This window comes from Delphinus delphis, chromosome 16, assembly GCF_949987515.2.
Source record: "Delphinus delphis chromosome 16, mDelDel1.2, whole genome shotgun sequence".
In the NCBI taxonomy this organism is placed as follows: Eukaryota; Metazoa; Chordata; class Mammalia; order Artiodactyla; family Delphinidae; genus Delphinus; species Delphinus delphis.
The window spans coordinates 7,250,686-7,270,755 of record NC_082698.1 but is presented as its reverse complement, the minus strand read 5'-3'; the positions used below and the strand labels follow the sequence as shown (position 1 = coordinate 7,270,755).

The window sequence follows — 20,070 nt, the reverse complement described above, 5'->3', positions numbered from 1 at the left end:
TTGAGATTCACCTCCCTTCCTGCATTAATGCTTGAGCCAGATAATTTTGCTTTTGGGTAAATTAAAATCAAAATTCTAAAACTTGACCAATTTTGTTTCTTGAATTGACTTAGTTCTAACCCACTATTTCATCTTAGGGATGGCATGATTTGATAAGGATGGACTTATGTGAAGTTTTGATTTTTTCAATTAAACTATCACATGAAGTAATTATCAACATTCTTGCGTCTGGTTATGGAATAGGTAGATGACAGAAAAGTACTGTAAATCTTTGACCCTCGGAATAACAAGAGTTGGGAAACTGGCTAATTGAAAATGCAGTTGCCTTTAAACATCTCAAGGAGAGAACTTTTACACTGGTGAGTTGTACTTGAATTTCAGAGCTTAACAGAAATTTTTATTACTTTTTATTGAAAACTGCACTGAACGCTAAATGTCCACCTTTACAATAAACAAATACAGTAACGGTAACTCACACTAAAACAAAACATATTTCTGATAGCCATTATTTTTCTGTTTGGGACAGTTTTAAAGGTTTTTTTGTCACAAAAACAGGAATGTACCTATACAAAGGCTCAAAATAGGCCATCTTTTAAACAAAAAGGCGATGATTCACAAAAGACTATGAATATAACATGTAACTAGTTGATACAAATCTAATAGGATTTGTTAAAATCAGTCACATCTAATAACACACCTGAAGTGTTCTTGTATAAAATATCACGTGAAGAAAAGAAGACTTTATCAATGTCTAAAAAAGTGGGTTTGTTCATAGACAATCTGACAAGTTACCATAAAAAGTGTTTCCTGAGACATAAGGAAATGCAACATTATTCTTCTTGAACCCTTTCAGTTCAAGAATTTCCACTCAATAAAATAGCTGAGGATCTGAAACTGAGAAAATATATTTGAGTACAAACAGCTTGTGAAACTTAATACTTTTTTTTTTTTTTTTTTTTTTTGCATCATCAGAGGGTTTTTACTGAACTCACAACCAACTTGCCCGCTCAGTATGCAGTTCAGATGGGAGAGACTTCTCTGTACAGGAGCCTGTACTGTCTTCAATCCTATGCTCGCGGTTGTCTAACACAGGCAAACAGTTTTCTCCCCATTTTGTAGTAATTTAATCGTCCTATTAGCAAAAGAGGTAACCAGCCCCCGTGGACCGAAGGGACTAGAGTCATAGGATGGGGATTTCCTCTTAATATTTTTTATTTTGATGTTTGGAACTCCTGATGCAACATTCTAGAGCAAGGTGTTCAGGACCTGCTGTGTCCAAGGGACTGATAAAGGAAAAAGATCTATTTATTCTTTGTGATTTGATGCACAGATGAAAAACTTAACACACAATAACAGAAGTTGGTCGTTAATAAATCACGTCCTAGTCTTTTTCAGCGCTTCCACAAGCAGACGACATCTTCAGTTTTCCCACGTCTCGGCTTCGAGCTCCTTTGTAGTTTTAACACTGCAACGTCAATGATGCGTATGTCCAGAATCAGTTAAAAAGACTGTCAGATTCCTTTTCTCTTAGTTCATCTATTTTTCACTGTCTCTTGGTCCCAGGTGTATCTGAATGGCTACCTTCCGTCACTCTCTGCTATTGCTCGTTGGGGTGCTCTCGACTGTCCCCGTGTTTTGTGGGCTGGTTGGGAGAGGGAGCTTGGGAAGGGTGTGCCACCGTGGGGAGGTTGTGGGTTACCGGGATGCCTCCGGGGATGATCCCTTCCATGGCTGCAGGAAGTCCTCCCGGAGCCACGCCCACGATGCCTGGCGGGTATCTAGGGAGGGCGGGCACAAGAGAAAGGGCCGGTTAAGTTCAGGCCCCAGAAGCTGCCAAGCTCTTGCTCTGTTTATGGGATGGGTTGTCATACCTCCTACCTCCAAAGCAAGGAGAAGTCTACATGGTAAAGTTAAACATGGACATCTAATTCATAAACAACAAAGCCTAGTTAGTCCAATCAAAGCACTAATTTTGTAGCTTTTAGGCAACAGCAATAGACTATACTAATTAATCGTGTGTGGGGAAACCGTGTCGCATTTGTAAAACGTTTTGGACAAAATAAATTCCAAGTTTTCCGGCTGCGTTAGAAAGTGTTCATCAGTTATATCAAAGGCTTTAATGATTTCCTAACAGAGGGCATGAAGTACGCTTGCGAAGTGTGACTTCCTAGGCTGGTTAGTTACCGGCTCCCATAACCTGAGATGTGGGTGGGGACAGGGCAGCAGCAGGGGAGATGGTGAGCTGGTGATGGGCAGGATGCCTGCCCTCTGAGGGTACCTGGAGGGCACCTGAACGTGGCCTCATCTTATCCTGCAGGCACAGGAATGGCTGTGTGCGTGCGCACGCCCGAGCACATGGACATTATGCACAGGTGTGACTCGTGTATTTAAACACTGAGGACAAAACATACTTATGAAGCAGGGGCTTTAGAATTAGTCTTCCTCTCCAAGTTATCAAACCCTTCACACTTGCGGTAAAGGGGACGGGGTCTCGGCCTGTTACAGTGACGCTGGTCAGGGACTGTCCAGGAGGACTCTGATGAACAGGACCCTGTGAGCTGCAACCCTCCAGCACAAGCAGTTTTCCAAGGGGCCAAGGAGCCTTGCTCTGTCTAGAGGAATAATTAGGACGTGGCCCTTAAAGGGTAGGCCACCAACATGGACAAACAGGGGAATCCAATCTGGTGCTGGGCTGGGCCCAAGTGATGCTTGAAAATGCTTATGAGGGTAAAACGCAAGTGGGCCTTTAATAGAACGTGCTGCGTGCAAACAAAGCCCCGTGACTTGGGAAGAAACCGCTGGGCTTCCTTGCCCAGATAGGAGCTTCCATGTATGGGTCCTTTTACACAGACTGTATTTAATCGCCCCCTAGAGCAGTGGTTCAAAACCAGGGATCTCGGGCAGTGTCTGGGGGGCGTTTTTAGTTGTCACCGTTGGGAGTGGGAGGTGCTATCGGCTTCTAGCGGGTGGGGGCCAGGGCTGCCACTATACATCCTATAATGCACGGGCCATCTGGCCCAGTACTGCCAAGGTGGGGCAGTCCTGGGTCAGAGTAAGCAGAACAAAAGGTCCCTTCTGGCATTCCACGCTGCAGCTTCTCTCCTTTATGGGGGAGGAGCTATTTCCCTGCAACCGGCCATGCTGGGGGAAGAGAACCATGGAAAACTACCACAGACAAAACCCCTGGTCCCTTCCAAGGGTCCTGGCTCGTGTCTCCAGTGCAGGCTCTCTTGCCTCAGTCCCACCCAAACTCTGTCACTGTCACGTGCCCCTGGGGTCAAACTTCCTGCTTCACGGAGAAATAAAAGACGACACCCCCCCCCCCCCCGTCAAATGGACTGGGCTTTGGCCAGAATGCTCTCCTTGGACAGAAAGTTCAAGTTAGAAAACAAAATCAGGCCCTCTTCCTTGATGACCTTTTCTGTACCTTTTCACCTAGAAACCCTCTGGTTTTCAAGTGGCTTCGGAATGAACAGTGATTCAGACCCGCTGGGGAATGCACAACCCACCCGTACCCCGCACCCCCTTTAAAATAGGAATTCCAATTCTCGGCTCTGTCCCCAAACTATGTTTGTTCCACGGAAATGAGGAATGGAAGAACTGAGAGGAGGGGACAGTGTAATTCTTACTAGCGCTCAGGTTGGCTTAACGTCCCCAGGTCCCCCGTCTCCGCCCTCCCCCAGGGAGCAGGGCTCAGCCCATTCCTCTCCTCACCTGTATGTGGCACCATTGAGCTCTGGATGAATTGCTTGCTGATCTATTACTGACCAGGGAGCTGTTGTGACAAAGAATTCCTTGTTCACACAGTTTCTTAAGCTCTCTGGGATGCGACCTGGAATAAGATGATTAAAAGTAATCATATGTATTTTTCAAGGTCACAGTGACTTAAATGTTATACTTCTCTGTTATGCGGGGACAAGCTACAATGCAAGTCTCTTACTCTTTGATAGGAAGGGCCGGCCCTTGTATTTCCACAACATATGACTTGTTCCAGGGCCTGAACCACACTGGGCTCCAGCCAAACAGAAGGGAGCTGCCCACGGCTCCCCCTGGGGCTCCCTCCCCTTCCAGGTTTGCGAGACTTGCACTGGCTAATACAAAAGGGAATTGGTTTCCCCTGAAAGAAACGGGGCCCAACTCATTCCGAATTTCTTCAACTTGATGCCTAGAGACCACCTCTGCCAGCAGCAAAGCCCCACGCCCCCTTCCGCGTGTCCGTCACTGGGATTGGAGGCGGCCAGCGTGGCGGAGGGCTCACCTGTGATGGCCCGGCGGATCTCGGTGGCGGCCGCCTCCCTCATCTCCAGGGAGGCTTGCTCACTGTACCAGGCCGTGTGGGGTGTACAAATGAGATTCGGTGCGTCCTTCAGGGGACCCTGAGCAAAGCTAGATGAGTATACAAAAAACACAGCAGATGAGGAAAACAACGCACGTCACTCTCACTCCCCGCCCTGCTCCTCAAAAGGGAGCCCTTGGCCGTGTGGAATGCTAGCCACACAGATAAAACCACGGGGCTGGGGGGGAGGGGGATTCTGCAGTCTGTTTCCTAAGGGTTGGGAGTGTAAGAACATACTCATAAAACTAATTAGCGTCAGGCATCACGAGGGACTCGGAAAGAAGGGACAATTCTAGGGAGGGCCGACTAGCCTGCCTCCAACCAGAGCAATCCAGAGTACGGGGAAAGCCTGCTCTTCACCGCCATTTGTCTTCCTGCCTGTCCCCTTTCTGATCTTTGGGGGAACTTCTGGCCCTTTTATACTTGGTGAGAATACAGCACAGACCTTAGAAGAGCAGAGGCTGTAAACCTGGTCTCCAGGTGCCCACCCAGGACCCGTCTGGGAAGCTGCCCCGAGGTCACAGTGGGGCTCCTGCGAGTTCCTGTGCGAGCCCTGAGCTACCAAACCTGCCTGAAAGGCTCCGATTCGTGCACGTCGAGGGCCGCCCCTCGTATCCTGCCTTCCTTGAGGGCTTGGGCTAAGGCTTTCTCATCCACCAGTCCGCCGCGGGCCGCGTTCACTAGGAATGCTCCTTGCCTCATCTGCGAGGGGGAGGGAAAAGCTGGTAAACGGGTGCCGCCGCTGCCGCCTTGGGAGGAGCCTGCACCCAGGTTTGAAGAAGGGAGCCGCGGCAGTGGATGGTAGTGGGTCTGGGTGTTTGATGCGCGCGCAGCGGCTGCGGGGGAAGGGAGCGCAGAGCCTCGGTGACAGCGGGGGGCCGGGGGGGCCGCTCCCGCTGACCCCGAGAGAGAGGGCTGCAAGCTGGGGCAGCGGGAGCCGTGACCTGTCAACTGGCTGTCTTGGAGGCCAGGCCTGGTCAGAGCTGGGTCCTGGGCCGGGTCCTGCCCCTCCCCGCTCACCACGGCCCATCTCACGGAGGGGGCCCCGCCCAGCTCCTTGCTGATGCCTCGGGGGACTTTCTTCTCCGCTCACTGGTGTGTCCACTGGACCGTTTCCCATTCCCCCTTTGGTTTTGACAGACGTTTCCAGGGTCTGAGACCATTTATTTCAATTTACCTGCTTTATAGTAAAGTCATTGATGAGGTGGTGGTTATGTTCGTTGAGATTACAGTGCAAGGAGACGCAGTCGCTCTGATACAGTAAGTCCTGCAGGGTGTAGACCCTCTGCACGCCCAGGGACCGCTCTATCCCATCCTGCAAGTAGGGGTCATAAAATATGACGCTGAATCCAAAGGCCTTGGCTCGAACGGCAACCGCCTGCCCCGTGCGACCTGTGCAGAAAGAGAGCGTCCAGGTGAGCGAGGCCCCCGCGCCTCCTGCCGACGCTCGTCCCGAGGCGGGGACCTTGCGTGGTGCCCAGCCGCAGCTCTGCTGCCTCCAGCACTTCTGGCAGTTGGACCCAGTCTGTGGTGGTGCTGGGAGAACCGAACGCCCAGGGCTTGGTGCCACCTGAGGCCAGCACTTCTCCCCAGGTCACTGGGGCCGGAGCCGGGCCAACGCTTCTGGGTGAGCAGGGCAGCGCTTATCACCTGTACTTGCTACCAGAGTAGTTGTTTTGTTTTCAGGTTCCTATTAGGCACATTTTCAAACATAGACATAACTAGAGAGAACAATCTAGGGAACTCCACGTGCCAGCTCCCAACCATCACCGATATCATCTCCTTCGAAATTCTCTTTCCCCTACTTGTTTGCTGATATAGTGGGCTTCTTAACCTGAGCTTCATCTCTTTATTGTACTCAGTGTCAAACAGGGACTGTTCTCTTGTGTAATTGCCACCAGGTTTGCTCATGAACAGTGATCGAAACTGACCACTGCAGTCTGGCCTGAGCACCGATGGATGTGGGGAAGTGCTCTGGTTGAGAGGTGGGGCTCTGAGCACACGTGGAGCGTGGGTCAGGCCTCCAGCAAGTTAGACAGCAACGTCGCCTAACAGGACGCGAAGGCTTCCCTGACTCCTGAGTGGCCGTCATTTGCGCAAACCCGCTGACCCCCATAGACGGCACCTCTTGCTTCCCAGAGCAGTTTTCAGCTTGAACACAAAATGGTGTGAATGATACCTGGAGGAGCTGATTTGGGGAGAGCACAGAATAAATCTGGCTCGAAAACCATTACTCAAATGTGCAGGAGGAAGAAGGGAAGCCCGTGGGAGGGCAGTGGGGTGGCGGACCGCCACCGCCTCCTGCTGAAACTGCAATCCAAATGGGCGGCAGATCCACCACCGCCATGGTCTGGAGGCAAAGCTCTGATAAGGCCGTTCTGATCAGGAGGGACAGCTGCGGGGTCGCCCGTGGTCACACCCCTCGTGCCATCCCTCTTCAGTGTCACCACTTGGACACGGCGAGCCAGGAAGTACAGCCACACTGCAGAGGAGCCAGCACGACGGCAGGGGCGGGAAGGGCAGCAGTGACCCGAAGACCCCCCTCTGACGTACCCGAGGTTCGGAACCAAGCGCCCCCACCACGCGGCAGCTGGGGCTCACGGCCAATGCCAGCACACCCGCCACCCCCGCTTTGCCGGCCTTTAGCTGCCCTCCTTCCCCCCCGCGTCCTAACACACTTTCACAGGAGATGGGGTCCCGGCGGCAGTGCCCGGGGCGGAGTCACGGCCGGTCACCAGAGCCTTCCCCATGGCTCTGCTTTTCATAAATTCACGAACCCTCATCTTTCCACTGGCTCTACTTCAGCCATGGGGTTTTCCTGACTAAATTTTGCAAGACCTGATGATAAATAGTCTTACTGACTTGATCAAAACCCAGCCTCAGAGAGGAGAACCTAATTGCCTTGGCCTTAAAAAGACAAAATAGGGCTTCCCTGGTGGCGCAGTGGTTGAGAGTCCGCCTGCCGATGCAGGGGACACGGGTTCGTGCCCCGGTCCGGGAGGATCCCACATGCTGGGGAGCGGCTGGGCCCGTGAGCTATGGCCGCTGAGCCTGTGCGTCTGGAGCCTGTGCCCTGCAACGGGAGAGGCCCACGTACCGCAAAATAAACAAACCAAAAAACAAACAAAAACATAAAATAAAAATACTGTCACTGTTGGCACGCTTTCCCTTCAGATTTTTCATGCTTATTCCCAACTCGGAGGCTGGCCTGGAGCAGTACCCACCACCAGCCCGGGCTGGGGTCAAGCTCACGACAGCGCCCCATCCAGGCCCCTGCGCGGCAGCATGAACTGGGTTTGGAGGAACTTGCTCCACACTCCGGGCTCTGCTGCTGCTTCTCGGCCGACTCTTAGGCAGGCGGAGGCTTTCAGCCCCAAACAGTCAGGGCGGCAGCAGAGGCGTGAGGCCGCGTATGACCATGCCGCCTCCTGCCTCAGCTCTGCCTACAGTTCTGGGAGGCTCCAGAGAGACCAGGAAAGGTAGCAAGGAAAAACCTAGTGTGCAGGGGGGCTCCGGGACTGTGGCAGTGCTTGGCTTACGGTCTTGAGTAAACAGGGCTGGAGTTCACGGGACCGGCCTTCAAAAGATGGATGGCAAAGGGTACAGCCGAAGAAACGTCCCCCGTAAGAACTTGCTGGGATGGCTGCGGTCAGACGCCCTGGAAACAAGTGGTCTACCACGTGGCCGGGCCACTCGCAAGGTGAGACTCTGCACCCTGGCCGGAGCCCACCTGAGGCCTGTGCGTCGGCTTAAGAATGCACGTTGTTCTAAGAACCGTCTCCAAGACCCACTTCCCAGAGCGGTGGGAAGCCCCGCGGGCACCAGCAGAGGGCGCTGCGGCTCACAGAGCACCGGCATTTGAGTCATATTGTATCTTCCACTCCAGAAAAATGAAGACAGACTCTTTGGCGAAAGGATTAGCTCCCTGAGTGTGATCACCCCTGAAACCTGGGCTCTTAGCACCCACACCCGGGTGCTGGAAAGATGTACGCTCCTGGAAGAAGCCCAGCTCCTTCTACTTGTTCCAGCCGGTACCCGGGCCTCCTGGACAGGAACTTGCGGCACAAGGAGGCACTGTGGCCGTCCCAGAGGTCCTGCCCTCAGTTATTCGGAAACACAGAGCTCCAAGCTGACGGCTGACCGGCAGCTTGGGGGGCCTTCTGGAAGCCAAGCCCTGCAGTCACAACACACCCGTGTGCTTCCAGGCAGCAACCGTGTTGCTAACACTCATTCCCAATTGACAGATCAGAAACTGACGCAGAGAGGTCGAGCTCTGTCCTCAAGGTCGCAGAGCCGGTGAGCAATGAGCAAGCCCACCCGCCCGGTCGGCTCCTGTTTGCCGAGTCGGGGCTCGACTTGGGGCCCAGTGCTGCCAACAGCTGTGGCAGCCAGGCTGCTTTCCACCGCGGCGCACCTCCTCCTGAGGAACCTGCCCCAGGCGCTCCCAGGGCCGCCCACCGTGTCACCGCAGAGGGAGGCCTTACCATGCCCCCTCTCTTGGGGGAGCTTTCCAAGCTGCTGACCTGACCCCGCCACCTTCTGGCGCAAAAATCCTTCAGCGACTCCACTGCCACCCCCGCCTGGTGCCTGCAGGTGGGCCTTGCCCACTGCCTGGGTCTCCACTCAGCCACCAGCTCCTCACCCTCTACCCAGGGCAGTTAGGGAGCACGGCGCCTTCCTGGGGGCGCCCTCCCGCCGACGTCAGACCCATTCTTCCAGAAGCAGCCCAGATCTTACCTCTGGGCGAGTTCCCTGGTCAGTCTTGACCTCTGACCTCCCACCCCAGGCAGCTCGGCGAAGGGCAAGGGCCTTCCTCCGGCCCAAGAGAGCTCCTCCCACAGGCACAGCTGCAGCGCACCCCGACTTCCAGGGCCAGGCCTGCCTCCCCCAGGTGGTCCCTGTGGAGCAGGCGCACGTACCGAAGCCAATGAGGCCCAGCGTCTCCCCGCGGATGCGGGCTGCCCCCGAGGCAACCTCCCGGATCTGCTCGACGCTCTGCACCCGCGTGCCTTCCCGCAGCGCCTGGTACAGCCACGTGTTCCGCCGGTACAGGTTCAGAATGTGGCAGATGGTGGAGTCGGCCGTCTCTTCCACTGCCGCGGACGGGATGTTGCATACGGCGATCCCTGGAAACGACAAGAGCCAGGCGCTGGGATGAGAACCCCAAGTTCTGTGGGGAAGCGCCAGGGCTCCCAGTCCACCCAGCTGAGGGGCAGGGGTGGCAAAGGTGGCCCATTCAGCCACGGACTATGTGTGTGGCCCCGGGCAGGTGTGGGTCTCTGAGGCCTGCTTGTCACCTAGAGGACACAGACCGTCTGGCTCTGAGGCCCAGGGACCTCCAGCCCCGTAGCCGTCCCAGGAGGACTTCTGTCCAGGGCTTGGCTCACCCCCCAGCCCCCTGCTGACCCCATGTCCGGCCCACCCAGTGCTTCCAGGCCCCACGTCCCTGGGAAGCGAGTGGTGGTCCAGCTCCGTCCACCATCCCCGTCCAGCGCCAGGAAGCTAGCGTGTAGGGCCCCCTCCTGATGGTCTCTGGGATCCAGGAAACCAGAGGCTCTTTGCAATGCAACCTCCTGGATCCTCCCCCCAGGCCGGGGCTGGGGTAATGGAGAGCGGCCTTTTGTTTTATGGTATTTTAAGAGTCTAATGCAATGAACATTACTTCTTTTTTTTTTTTTTAAAGGCAAGACAGAAGAATTAGAAAGTTAACACCTTCCAGGCCCGTGGGCTGGGACAGGATGGAGCTGATGTCTGAATCCAGCCCCACATTTGCTCAGTGGACCCTAGTCACCCTCCCGCTCTGACAGAAAGACAACAGAGCAGACAGGTGCCCGCCCTGCTTTCTGAAAGAGCTTTCAGGGCTGAGAGCAGCTGGTGAAGATGATCCCTCAGACTGTGTGTGAGGAATAGAGATGAAGGGCTAGCGTTTCCCAGCACCAGGAGGCCGGCAGCTGAGGACTGCAGGGAGAACTGCCCCAAGTCTCAGGCAGGAAGGGCCCTGGCACTGACCTTCCTCAGTGGGAGGGTGTTTTGGGGAAGAATGTTTGCCAGATGTGGGAGGGGCAGGCACACAGAGGGCCAGCGGGCCTGGGTCCAGCCCCGTTCCCCTGGTGAGGCCCGGGGTCTGCCAGTCCAGCCACTTTCCAAGGAGGGACGTAGGTGTCCAGGGAGCATATGCTGGCCCAGCTCAAAACGTCCCTTTTGGGACCCCCGGAGTCACAGCCAGGGATGCAGGGCCAGGCCACCTGTAAGGCGCCTGCATTCCTCTATCTTCTCGGGTCAGGAGCCTGGGCAGAGAGCACCTGCAGCTCCACCGGACAGAAACCAGGACCAAACGCGTGGAGCACCCCTTCCCAGCAGCTGTGTCGCCACCCCACGAGGGCTGCCCTGAGGCCCAGGGTCTCAGTGACCCCTTGGAGGACACACAGCCCCCAGGGTGAAAGCATCCATGTGCTGCCCCACCTGCCAGGGGATGAGGTTTTGAGATCCAGGCTGACAAACCTTCCACGAGCTGCAAGTCAGTCGTCTTGCAGCACCCACTTCATTTGAAATGACCAAGCACAGGATCTGCGGCTAGACTAGAAGTCAGGATTACTACAGTCTGGATAGACGGAGGCAGATGCCAGTGGTATAAGAAAATCTTTTGGCAGCTGGGACAATTTCCATTCCTCGTGGGGCTTGATCTGTTCTGCCTGAAGCCCAGGGGGAAGGTCCAGCAGCAGAACAGCCCAGTGTGGACCTTCTGCTGCAGACGCAGCCACTGCCCAGGCCCAGGGGCCCCCCTGCACCCTGGGAGGTGGGACGAGATGTGATGAGGTTGGAGGAGAGAATCTGTGCGTCCACGAGAGATAAAGCACCGCACCAGCCCGCCCAGGGGACGAGGGACCGCAGTGGGGCCATGTCTCCGCCTTCGCACTAGAACTTTGAAATTTAGCTCCTTGGCTCTTGTGCCTGTGTGGAGAGCCCAAGACCAAGGTCTGGGAAAGCGGATACATGGGCTTGGGGTGCCCCAAGGCCTGGGAAAGCGGATACATGGGCTTGGGGTGCCCCAAGGCCTGGGAGGAGGTGCTGCTGGCATCCCCTGAGACGTCCTGCCCTGATGGCTGAAACTCTATAGCCCTGACCACCCTCTTGAGGGGAAACTCCTAATCTGTTCTTCATACCTTAAGGGTGATTCTCCAAATGCCATGAGGACAAGCTGCTGGCACCCACAGAGCAAGGCTGCAGCCCCCGTGGACCCGAAGTCCGAGCCCAAGAGCTGAGCTGCTTTTCCCCTCAGCTGACGCTTTTGCTCTTTGCTCTAACGCCTTCTGAACTGGACCAGGCTGGACGCCAGATTAACGAGCTTGGCCAGAAAGGCTCACGGACTGACAGTGCGCGGCGCTCAGTCTGGGCCCTAGCTCTCTCCAACAACCTTCCAACTTCCCACTGCTTCCTCCTGGATCTTGGGGTGACACTACAGATGGGGAGGACCCCTCTACTTGCCCAGGTGCTGTCCTCGCCTGCGGCCGGCGGCCCACAGCCCCTCCCTGCTCTGAACAGGAAGCACCTCGCCCATCATGTCAGGGCCGGAGGCGAGGTGCCTTGGGCCCCGAAGCCTTCCGGACGGGGCTCCAGGGAATGCTGGAGGGGAGCTGCCCTCCCAGGAACACACGCCGTGGGCCCGGACGTCATCAGGAGGGGCAGAGACCTGAGCCACCTGCTCTTCTGTCCTCATTACAGGTCAGCTGACCGAATGAGCTGTGAAGTGCATTTGGTGACAAAGGACGGCTGGACAGGGGCCCATTTTCCTTCTGCAGAGCCCACATTTGAAAACTGCCTTCAAAACGGCCCAGCAGATGTCCCCGAAGCAGCTCCCTTATCAAACTGGACCAGGATCAACGAAAAGGCCACCGCGGACATGCCGTTCACATCTTTTAACATCGCAGGCCCCCGGCGGGCCTCTGTGGGGGACTCTGGGGACACGGCCGCCCCACCCGGGTCCCGAGTCTGCCCGCGAGGCAGCTTCTACAACTGCGGAGATGGGACGTTCCCTCGCGGGCACCTCCAATCCCATCTCCCCCCGCATCCCCCCTTCCCTGGCCCCTCGAGAGAGGTGGCCGGGTCCTGGCAAGGAAGCCCAACGTCACACACATTGCGGGTGGCGGTGTCACGAGGGGCAGATGCTGCAGAGACGGGAGGTAGGTGAAGGGAAAGGATCGCGAGCCCCCCCAGGTGTCGAGCCACATTCTCTGTCACGGCTCGAACTTGAGATTTCAGCTCTATCAAGAGCACAAAGAACATTTGTTTTCAAAAAACATTCCTCTCAGTGCCAGGGAAAACTGGAGAATTTGAGTTTACAGTAGACACGCTTCTGAAGACTCGCATCCTCCCAAGGTTCTCCGTGGCGACAGAGAGGGGCTCAGAGTGATGCTGAGGTGGAAGCAAAGGCTTGGGGTGCACGTGGGAAGCCACCGCTGTCATAACCCCTTCTCCTCTTGTACAGGGTCAAGCGACCCCCCCCCCCCAAGGAAGGGGGTGAGACGATGGAGACCAGCCAGGGGTGACCCAGAAAAACCGGGATCAATCTTCTGAACCACCACTGCACAGCACCCCACTCGGGACAGGGGAGGGTTAGAACAGCACCTGCGGGGCAACGACCACCTCCTGCCTTATCCGTGGGCTTCACCTGGGAGGCGAGCCCAACATGCCGTAGCCACAACTCCCAGGCCACCCGCCGCTCTGCAGAGCAGCCCGGCACCATCACGAAGAATCAGACCAGACCCAGCGCTACTCAGAACAGGCCCCCTGAGGCCTGCCCCCGCCCCCCGCCCGCCGCCACGCGCACCCACAAGACTTACCCTGTGGTTCAGGAACTGGGTGCAGCCCCGATGCAAGCAGGGGAACTAACTGCTAAAACAAATCCGCAGCCCTCACTCAAGCCCCCAGGCTAGGACCTCAAGGGGTGGGGGGAAGGCTGCAGCCCACTGGGGTGCCCTGGGCTGCGGCCGGAACCGTCACACCACATGCTTGTGGGTGTTCACAGTCAGGTACGGTGCTGAGCTGCCCAGGCAGGGCACTGCACACACTGGGCCTGCCTTTGGAGCACTGGCTCCGTGGGGCTGAGAGGCTGGCTTGGGGCGGGAGCAGGCAGGGTCATAAAGGCCTGGGTTCCTGACGGTTTTGAGGTACCCCTTCTCAGCCTCATGGCTGCAGGGCACCAGGCAGATCACAGCCCCACACACTGGCTGCAGGGCCGGCATGTTTCAAAAACACCAGGACAGTCACCAGAGAGGGGCTAGTCTAGAAGGACCCTTCTGGCCCCTCCTAAGACAGCAGGGCAGCCTGGGGACTCCTGCTGTCAAAGCGTGGCCCCTTGAGCCTCTGCAAACGGTCCACACACTCAGAGCCCACGCCAGGTGCCGGGACAGGGAGGCCGCCACGCCAAGCCCCCCCGCCTCAGGGCGCCTGCGGCCCGGGGTCTGGAAAGTGGCCAGGAGCCCCGCCTTTGGGTGTCCATCTGCTGCCTCTGCTCTTCTCTGGAAACCCCTAATGGCAAGGGATGGGCAGGAGGGGCTGTGCAGTGGTCCACCTGCACTGGCCCTGACCTAGGAAGGTTCCTGTGTGGACAGCAGCCCTTGGGGAGACAGCACCATCCCAGGATTGGAGGAGACCCAGAAACCCTGAGCTGTGCACCCAGCACAAGTTCATTTCAGGTTGATGGGTCCTGGCCAACCGACACAGAGGTGCGGCAACTCACTGCCCCCTCTGCAGGGAAGGGCCTGGGGCTGGTCTGGCTCAGCATCCTTCCCAAGCGACACAGCCCGGCCCAGCCCCGCAGGTCCCAAGGTGAGGGCTCTGAACCCAGCAGGACGCTTCTACCTGTGTATTCGGAGGCGTGCCTGGCTCGGTTCCCTTTGAAACCAACCCCCTTCCTCCAGCTGGAAGCAGGCACTGTGTGCTCTGCTGCCTCTGCCCCAGCACACACTCACTGGGCACTCACTGGGCACCCGCCAGGCACTTACCGAGCTCGCCTGCAGCCTTGATGTCGACGTTGTCGTAGCCGCTGCCTATCCGCACGATCACTCTCAGGGCCTTGAACTTCTCCAGGTCCTCCCTGGTGAGGGTGATGGTGTGGTACATCATGGCGCCGACAGCCTCATTTAAAACCTGTGACGGGGTGAGCAGAGCACAGGTTGGAGGCCCCCATTGCCCTTGAACACGCAACAGAGGATTCCAGCGGGAAAACAGCCAGCTAGGACGCGGCCTGGGTGTTGACAGCTTCCCGCAGGCGAGGGCACCCCGGCTGTGCTCGGGGGCCTGCTCGGTGACGCCAGGGGAGTGGGGGGAGTGGAGGCGTGGTCAGGGAGGCCCACGGAGGTGATAGGGACTGGCGAGCGGGGACCTGAGGGTGGAAAGGCGGGGGGCCATCAGGGCAGCAGCGGCACCAAGCACTTGCTCGCGGAATGCCAGCTGCTGCCACCCGACCTGGGGGACCAGACCGGCGGGCGGGGTGAGGAGGGGACCCACCTTCTCGTGGATCTCCTGTGTGGACTGTGCGTCACAGAAGGCCACGGTGGCCAGGTCCTTCAGGATGGGCATCTCCACGGTGCAGTCTCTGCCGTCGAGCAGCGCCACCAGGGGGCGCGGGTGCAGGGGGCCGTTCATGATCTGGGGGCGGATACCTGGGAGGTGGGGACAGGACGAGAGGGGTGGGTTAGGGAAGCGGCCGGGGCAGCACAGCGCAGCAAGGGGCCGGGCCTCCCGCACCGGCCGTGCTTCCCAGTGAGGTACCGCACCCCACCGTCCGTGTGCCTCCCCCTCCGGGGAGGATGCTGGGACAAGCCAAGGAGACTGAGCGGCAACATCTGTGCGGCTCCCTCGCCGCAGGAGCTGAGATGCCTCCATCCGCGAGCACACATGGAGCTAACAGGCAGCGCTGCGGCGCAAGCTCTACCGCCACATGGAACTCGGGCCCAGGGACCCGGTCAGGCCCACACCTGCCTCTGCCACCACGGACAGCACCACCTGTGTGCCCCTAGACCACCAAGGCCCAGAGGCCTTTGGGACACAGGCGGGGCCTGGCCCACGGCTCCCCAGGCTGGAGCAGGCTCCACCTCTCGGCCCCTCCCTCCGCTGTGCCTCCCTGTTCCCACTGCCCTTTCGCACAGGCACCAGAGGGTCCAAAATGAAACGGGACAACTGAGGCACCAGCATCCCATGGGAGCTTCCTGGAGGAGACCCCTGGGGGGACAGGCGCCCTGGGCACGGCTCAGGGGTCCTCTCACCTGGGCCAGGTGAGGAGAGGAAGCCAGTCCAAGATGCTAGAGAAGGTGTGCGTGTGAGGCCAAGCAGCTTGCCGGGGACTCAAAAGACCAAACGGAATTTCTCAAAGGACCAGAGAGTAAGCATGGTTTGCCGGCAGCCTGGACCAGCCAGAGCCGTCTCACGTCTCGGTGCTTCTGATGGAGACAAAGGATGCTCGACCCCATAGCTCGGTGGGGAAAGGCCGGGGGTGGGCCTCCCTACACGCTGCCTAAGTGCTGGCTCTCCAGCCCAGCGCAGCTGCAGCGCCTCCAACCCAGACGAGGGAGGAGTGTCCGCCCTCCGCCGTGGGGACCCGTCACAAGGGGCACACGAGCGGCACACGCACCAGCCCAGGGCAATTCCTCCTCCACTAAACCATTCCTTTCAAGTTCACACAGGAAGGCCTTGGAGTTTGGCCCCCATGTTGAATCACCGTGACCCCCCCGCCCTGGGCTTCGGGAGAAACACCCCTGGGCTTCGGGAGAAACCGCAGCACTGAGGTGGCCGGGACAGGGCACCTCCCGTTTTCTCATCAAATCACAAGTGTCTGATGTAACAGAGCACAAGTCACAAGAAGACAGCTTTCCATGCACGGGAGGTTTTCAGGTGTTCAGATAAACTCTGATCGTGGCCACTGCACCAGGCCCGGCTCAGCCCGTTGTGTCTCCTTCCCCACACAGGGAATCTACTTATCCTCTCCTCTGGGGGCCACCTTGGCCACTGGGCTTGAGCGCGCTCCTGCAGGCCAAAGCGGGAGCCGCCGGCACGCTCATCTGCGGGACCTCTGCCTCCCAGCTCAGAACGGCTGGCAAGGAGGGCTCCCCACGTGGCAGCCCTGAGACTGGGTGGGGCACCTCCTCAGCCACCAGGGCTCGGGACCCAGTCAGCCACACGCTTGGGCTAGATGCTGAACGAGGAGCCCCCCGGTCTGGTGCTGTGGCCACAGTGCCACTGGAGCCCGCACTCAGTGCCGCATGCCCGCACGACTGCCGCCCCAGACGGCGCGCTCCCACGCCACAGCTGCAGCATCGGGGGACAAGCATCTCTCTGAATGCGGAGCAGAGAAGAGGCTTTTGTCCTGGCCTCAGTAGAACAGGCTGGGGCAACCGGGGGCGGGCAGGCCACCTCTGGGCGGCCCCAGGCTGGGCCTCGCAAGTGCTCATGGGCCCTCCCAGCCCGCAAGTGACAGCCAAAGCCCCACTGCCGCCTCAGGACCTGGATCCCCAAGTGAAGCTGAGCCTCAACATTCTCTGTCGTGAGTGGGAACAGGGATCCCCTACCCCACATCCTAACCAGCCCTCAACTCACACAGCAGGCGGGGCGCAGGCACCAAGGCTGGCAGGCTGCTGGGGGGCTGGCGAGCGCCCTGCTAGCATCCTGCTTTGCCCGACAGGTCCACAAGAGCTGAGGTGCTGTGTGCACAGGAGGAGAAGGTTCCCCCAAAAACCAAGGCTGACAGCTTCAGACAGGAGCCCCGGAGACCCCACGGAGGGAGAAGGGGGGAGCAGTAATTTTGCACGGGTCCCACCTTCTCACTTCACCCTTGAGACAGCACCACCGTCCCCCTCCGAGAAGAGGAAATGGAGGCACAAGGTGGAAAGTACGTCACCGGAGGAAGCAGCAGGAAGGTGGGGCGGCTGGTGCCAACTCGGGGTCGACGCACTAAAGCTCCTACGCCTGCCCTCTCGGTCAAGTGAGATGACCACACCCCAAGGACCCTTTCTCCCCCTCCGGATTCTGCCCCCGCCCCACACACCTCCTACGGAGCCCAAGGTGGGGCCCCTGCAGGACACCATGAGCAGATGTGCTCACTTGCCCCGGGCTGCCCCTCCCACAGGGTGACACCACCCTGACTTCACCCTGGGGGTTGCTGGCAGGAGGGTTAATCAGACAACGTTTCTAAAGTTCATGATCACGACTGGAAATCCGAGTTGTTAATTAAAAAGCAACCACATGGGAAAACGACAGTGGGCACAAGGCAGGCGTCTGGAGAGGCTGAGGGGCCGTCACCACAACATGTCCATCCACAGCATCAATGCATGCATCCCGTTACCTGGGAAACAAACTCCGGGTTGCCTAGCGATCGCCTCCCTCCCCGACTTGGGTCGCCTTTCTCTTTGGTGAAACCCACCCTTTGCCCTCGTTCAGGCTGGGCATGCAGAATGCAGCTGAGGCTGGTCCACAAGACGCCAAGGTGCCTGAGGCCTGAGGCTTGGATACCGGCTGCAAGCTCTTTATGGTAAGGCAGGAGATGGAGAAACAACGGGTATCACGCTGCTCAGAGGTGCTCAGGCTGGGGAAGGATGCTGAGTGGGGACAGCTCGGTGGGTGGTGGGAGTGGGCGAGATTCACAGGTGTTTTGCATGAGGTGCAGGGACTATAGCGTGGGGCTGCTGAGGATCGGGCTTTATGGGGACCCCGTGAGACCCCCAGCCCTGAGGATGAGAGACAGCTTAGCCAGGTCACTGCCGAGGTCTGCTTCTACAAAGAAAGAGGCCATACCGTATATACATGCTCCTTCAGTTCCAGAAGGGACTCAGCCACCTGCACACCTTGGAATCCAATTACTTTCAAGCCACCGTGCCCAGCACCCTCTGTCCCTACCGTCTTGCTGGAGTCGGGGACAGAGGTACCCAGAAGACCCCAGGAAATGCTGGGAAGATGAACTTGCAATTCGACTTTTTATCTCGCCTCACGTTAATCAACATCCTTCAGTGCTTCTAACAATTTGAAAACATTTTAGTGTATTAGAACAGAACTGACACGTTATGCATTAAGAGCTGTAGGTATTAAGATGGCAAATGACCCTTTCAGAGACTATGGAAAATGGGGTACCAACTCAGGGGCTGGCTCTCAGGCTGGAGGGAGAAGCCCTATTTCCTCTACGGTCAAGGGAATTTAGGGGAGAAAAGCAAGGCACAACGTTTAATGAGAAGTCATAAAAAACGAGTCTGTGATCAAAAGCGAGGCTGCCAACTACTAGACACTGCCAGGACCCCAAGAAACAAGCCCCACAGACTCCAAGGCTGGTAAGAATCACACAACGCTGATCTTATTCCCATTTTACAGTCAAGGAGACCAGCTAAGGGAACAAGGAGAACTGCCTCAAACAGCACCAGGGACCCCGCAGAGTCCGAGGAAACACCTGCCAATGAGGGCCAGAGGGTCCTGGTGGCCCTGTAGTCAAAATGACCGTTCCCTTTCTACAGTCCCCTTTCCGTTGATGAACTCGGTCTATCCATTTCAGAATAATTCCAGCTGCAACTAGACACACCTAGGAAAGTGTGCCAGTGCACTGCTTTCAACAACTTGTCCAGCATTAACTTTGCAGGGCAGAGAGCTCAGCCGACTCCCCTGGTGTCAATTACTTGCTGGTTTCAGGCTCCCTTTGGCACAAGCAGGGACGCAGAGCCCCAGCTCCAGGCCAGCTCTGACGTCTGCCCCGGACCTGGTATTGCTTAGAGCTGCAGCTGCACACAAATAATTGTGCAATTAGACACACTCAGTGGAAAACAAAGACGATGCCGGGCTGAGATGCCGGAGTTTTGTTAAGAGTGGCCAGCGGTCCAGTGAATGCCAAGTGCAAAGGCCTCATGAATTCCAAGGTGGAAAGGGGTGGGCCCCAGGGAGGACTTCGGTAACTTTTTGGCCACCCAGCCTTGATGCCACCTTATCTGGATAACAGCACCAGATTTCGTCTTGGAACTGCTCCTTCCCTAGGCGACACAGGCTGCAAGGGCTGCTGTTGGCTAAAAGGGATGACGTACTCCTGCCACGCAAAGCTGCCCTGTGGTGTTTCTGAGACCCATTTTCTGGCCTTTCTGGACACCGTGTGAGTTCAGCTGACATCCTTCCTACAGAACCATGCGTCGTTTTCTCAGGTCTGAGTCGGTTTCCGTTGCTTTTTGCAACTCAAGAACCGAACTGTCTCAGGGACATGATTTTGCTGCTTTCAGATTTCAGTTACTGAGCAGTTTTACGCCAAGGGGAAGCGTCTGCAATAACTGACTGACCCAGCAGGCAGAAAGGCCTCTTTGGTTTTTTGTGGGTTTTTGTTTTTAAGATTTTTTTGATGTGGACCATTTTTGAAGTCTTTATTGAATGTGTTACAATATTGCTTCTGTTTTTATGTTTTGGGTTTTTGGCCACGAGACATGTGGGATCTTAGCTCGCTGACCAGGGATCGAACCGGCACCCCCTGCGCATTGGAAGGCAAAGTCTTAACTACTAGACCGCCAGGGAAGTCCCCAGAGAGCCCTCTTTTAACAATGGACCAGATTTTATGAAGCATCCCAACACCACAGCAGCCTCTAAACCCCCATGCTAGGCTGGCTGCGATGACGGTCACATGTACGGATGGCCACACCTGTGCAGGGTCACCTCCTTGCTCACCTGACTGGGGCTGGCCAAGTACAGCGGGACTACCCCTTGAGGCCCCCAAAGGACAC

At 57.1% G+C, this 20,070-nt stretch overlaps 1 protein-coding gene across 4 annotated transcripts in view; it reads right to left on the bottom strand.

The window, feature by feature from the left end:
- Positions 1-280: 280 nt before the first annotated feature.
- The window catches only part of CTBP2 (C-terminal binding protein 2), a 163,323-nt gene continuing 143,533 nt past the window's right edge, over positions 281-20,070 (bottom strand). For 3 of the 4 annotated variants that reach the window (XM_060033863.1, XM_060033865.1, XM_060033866.1), the window contains 8 exons: positions 14,846-15,000; positions 14,341-14,485; positions 9,256-9,462; positions 5,514-5,728; positions 4,908-5,038; positions 4,259-4,386; positions 3,715-3,832; positions 281-1,778 (listed from right to left, as the gene is read on the bottom strand). In XM_060033863.1, coding sequence (XP_059889846.1) covers positions 1,598-1,778; positions 3,715-3,832; positions 4,259-4,386; positions 4,908-5,038; positions 5,514-5,728; positions 9,256-9,462; positions 14,341-14,485; positions 14,846-15,000 — 1,280 coding nt within the window. In that variant the 3' untranslated portion in view covers positions 281-1,597. The remainder of the gene's footprint in view (positions 1,779-3,714; positions 3,833-4,258; positions 4,387-4,907; positions 5,039-5,513; positions 5,729-9,255; positions 9,463-14,340; positions 14,486-14,845; positions 15,001-20,070) is intronic. The other variant, XM_060033862.1, reaches the window with a different exon arrangement.